The sequence below is a fragment of the Mandrillus leucophaeus genome, unplaced genomic scaffold (assembly GCF_000951045.1).
Source record: "Mandrillus leucophaeus isolate KB7577 unplaced genomic scaffold, Mleu.le_1.0 Scaffold59, whole genome shotgun sequence".
NCBI classification, from domain to species: domain Eukaryota; kingdom Metazoa; phylum Chordata; class Mammalia; order Primates; family Cercopithecidae; genus Mandrillus; species Mandrillus leucophaeus.
The window spans coordinates 4,927,185-4,928,699 of NW_012106363.1; the positions used below are offsets into that span (position 1 = coordinate 4,927,185).

General features: G+C 51.7%; 1 protein-coding gene across 1 annotated transcript in view; it reads left to right on the plus strand.

The window, feature by feature from the left end:
• Window positions 1–1,515, plus strand: part of GIP (gastric inhibitory polypeptide) — a 29,652-nt gene that overhangs the window by 9,605 nt on the left and 18,532 nt on the right. Inside the window, exons 4-5 of the mRNA XM_011999381.1 lie at window positions 270–362; window positions 1,105–1,206. Of these exons, the coding sequence (XP_011854771.1) occupies window positions 270–362; window positions 1,105–1,206 (195 nt within the window). The remainder of the gene's footprint in view (window positions 1–269; window positions 363–1,104; window positions 1,207–1,515) is intronic.

Sequence of the window (1,515 nt, forward strand, 5' to 3'; positions counted from 1 at the left end):
CACACACACACACACACACACACACACACACACACAAAAGTGAAGAGAAGATGAACTGTCCTTATCCTTCTCCCTGCTCTATGCCGTCTCTGGTCAGCGTGGTAGATTCTGAAAAGCTGTTCACTGGTGGAGGCAGCTGAAGACCACCATTGGGTGGGCTTAAGTGGAGAAAGGTACCCTCTGCTTTTGGGGTTGAGGTACTAAAAGATTCAAGTGTCTCTAGCCTGGAGTCTCCACAACTTGCCCACTCTCTAATCTTATCTTCCCAGCTGGAAACACAACATCACCCAGAGGGAGGCTCGGGCACTCGAGCTGGCCAGTCAAGCTAATAGGAAGGAGGAGGAGGCAGTGGAGCCACAGAGGTGAGTCAGGGCGCAGAGGAAAGGGAGGCAGCCGAGCCTCCTGCCCCGCCCCCACCTCGTTGTTCCCTCTCCCTGACCCCAGAGCAGAGCAAGGACCCTCGATAATCATCCTCTTCCTCTCAAGAGTTCAAAGAGGGGTCTTCATTGAGCAAACTCCTGGAGGTCAGCCCAAGCTTAAGGAAGAAGCCTTGGAGGAACAGGGGAGGGGTGCTAGGAGGGGTTTCAGGGACAGGGTTTCTAAGATTGATGACTTCATACACAGCAGAGTCACTGAGTCAGGAGAAGGGCAGGAAAGAAGAGACCTCAGGTTCCGGCCTCACCACCTCCCCCTGCCAAACTTCGGGAAGGCTGTTTGTGAAAGAGTGGGGGATCTTCCCAGGCCCACTCCCCTGAAATCAGTTATCCCCTCTCTGAATGGCACAGGTCATTTCAAAAAGTGAATGTGCCCAAAGTACTCTCTGCATTCTGGAACACTTGCAGAGGTGGATGGGCGGAATATCTCACACCAGAATTCTGTTTGACTCTCCCTGTAGGAAGAGTCCATATTCCCCAGGCAGGCAGTGCTGGGTGGGGCTGGCAGAAAGCAGGCTCCAGATCTCAGAGCTGAGCCAACAGAGAGGCAGCTGTGTTGGCTCCCTCCCCCCATCCGTGGCTGCCCCTCAGTGGTGTCCCCAGTCCTGTGTTTACTCTCTTTGGGCGCGGCTCAGGCTAAAACAGTCAGCCAGAGGCTCTTACCTTGCAGCTCCCCACCCAAGAACCCCAGCGATGAAGATTTGCTGCGGGACTTGCTGATTCAAGAGCTGTTGGCCTGCTTGGTGGATCAGACAAACCTCTGCAGGCGCAGGTAGGGGAATGTGGTGTTGCACAGCAGTTCTAAATTGAGCTTGGGCATCAGACATGGATTCAGATCTTTGCCCCTCCACATGCTGGCTGATTACGTAGCCTTTCTGAACCTCAGTGTTTTCATTAAAATCAGAGGTATAGAATCATTTCACGGGATGTTGTGAGCTTTAAGTAAGACAATGCAAGTGGAAAAATACAAAGAAAAAAACAAAAGAAAAATAAAGACAATTCAAATGGAGACCTGAGGGCCACCTTTGAGGAGTAATAAGAGCTCTGCAAGGTTAGCAGCTCTGATTACTATTTGTTCTTC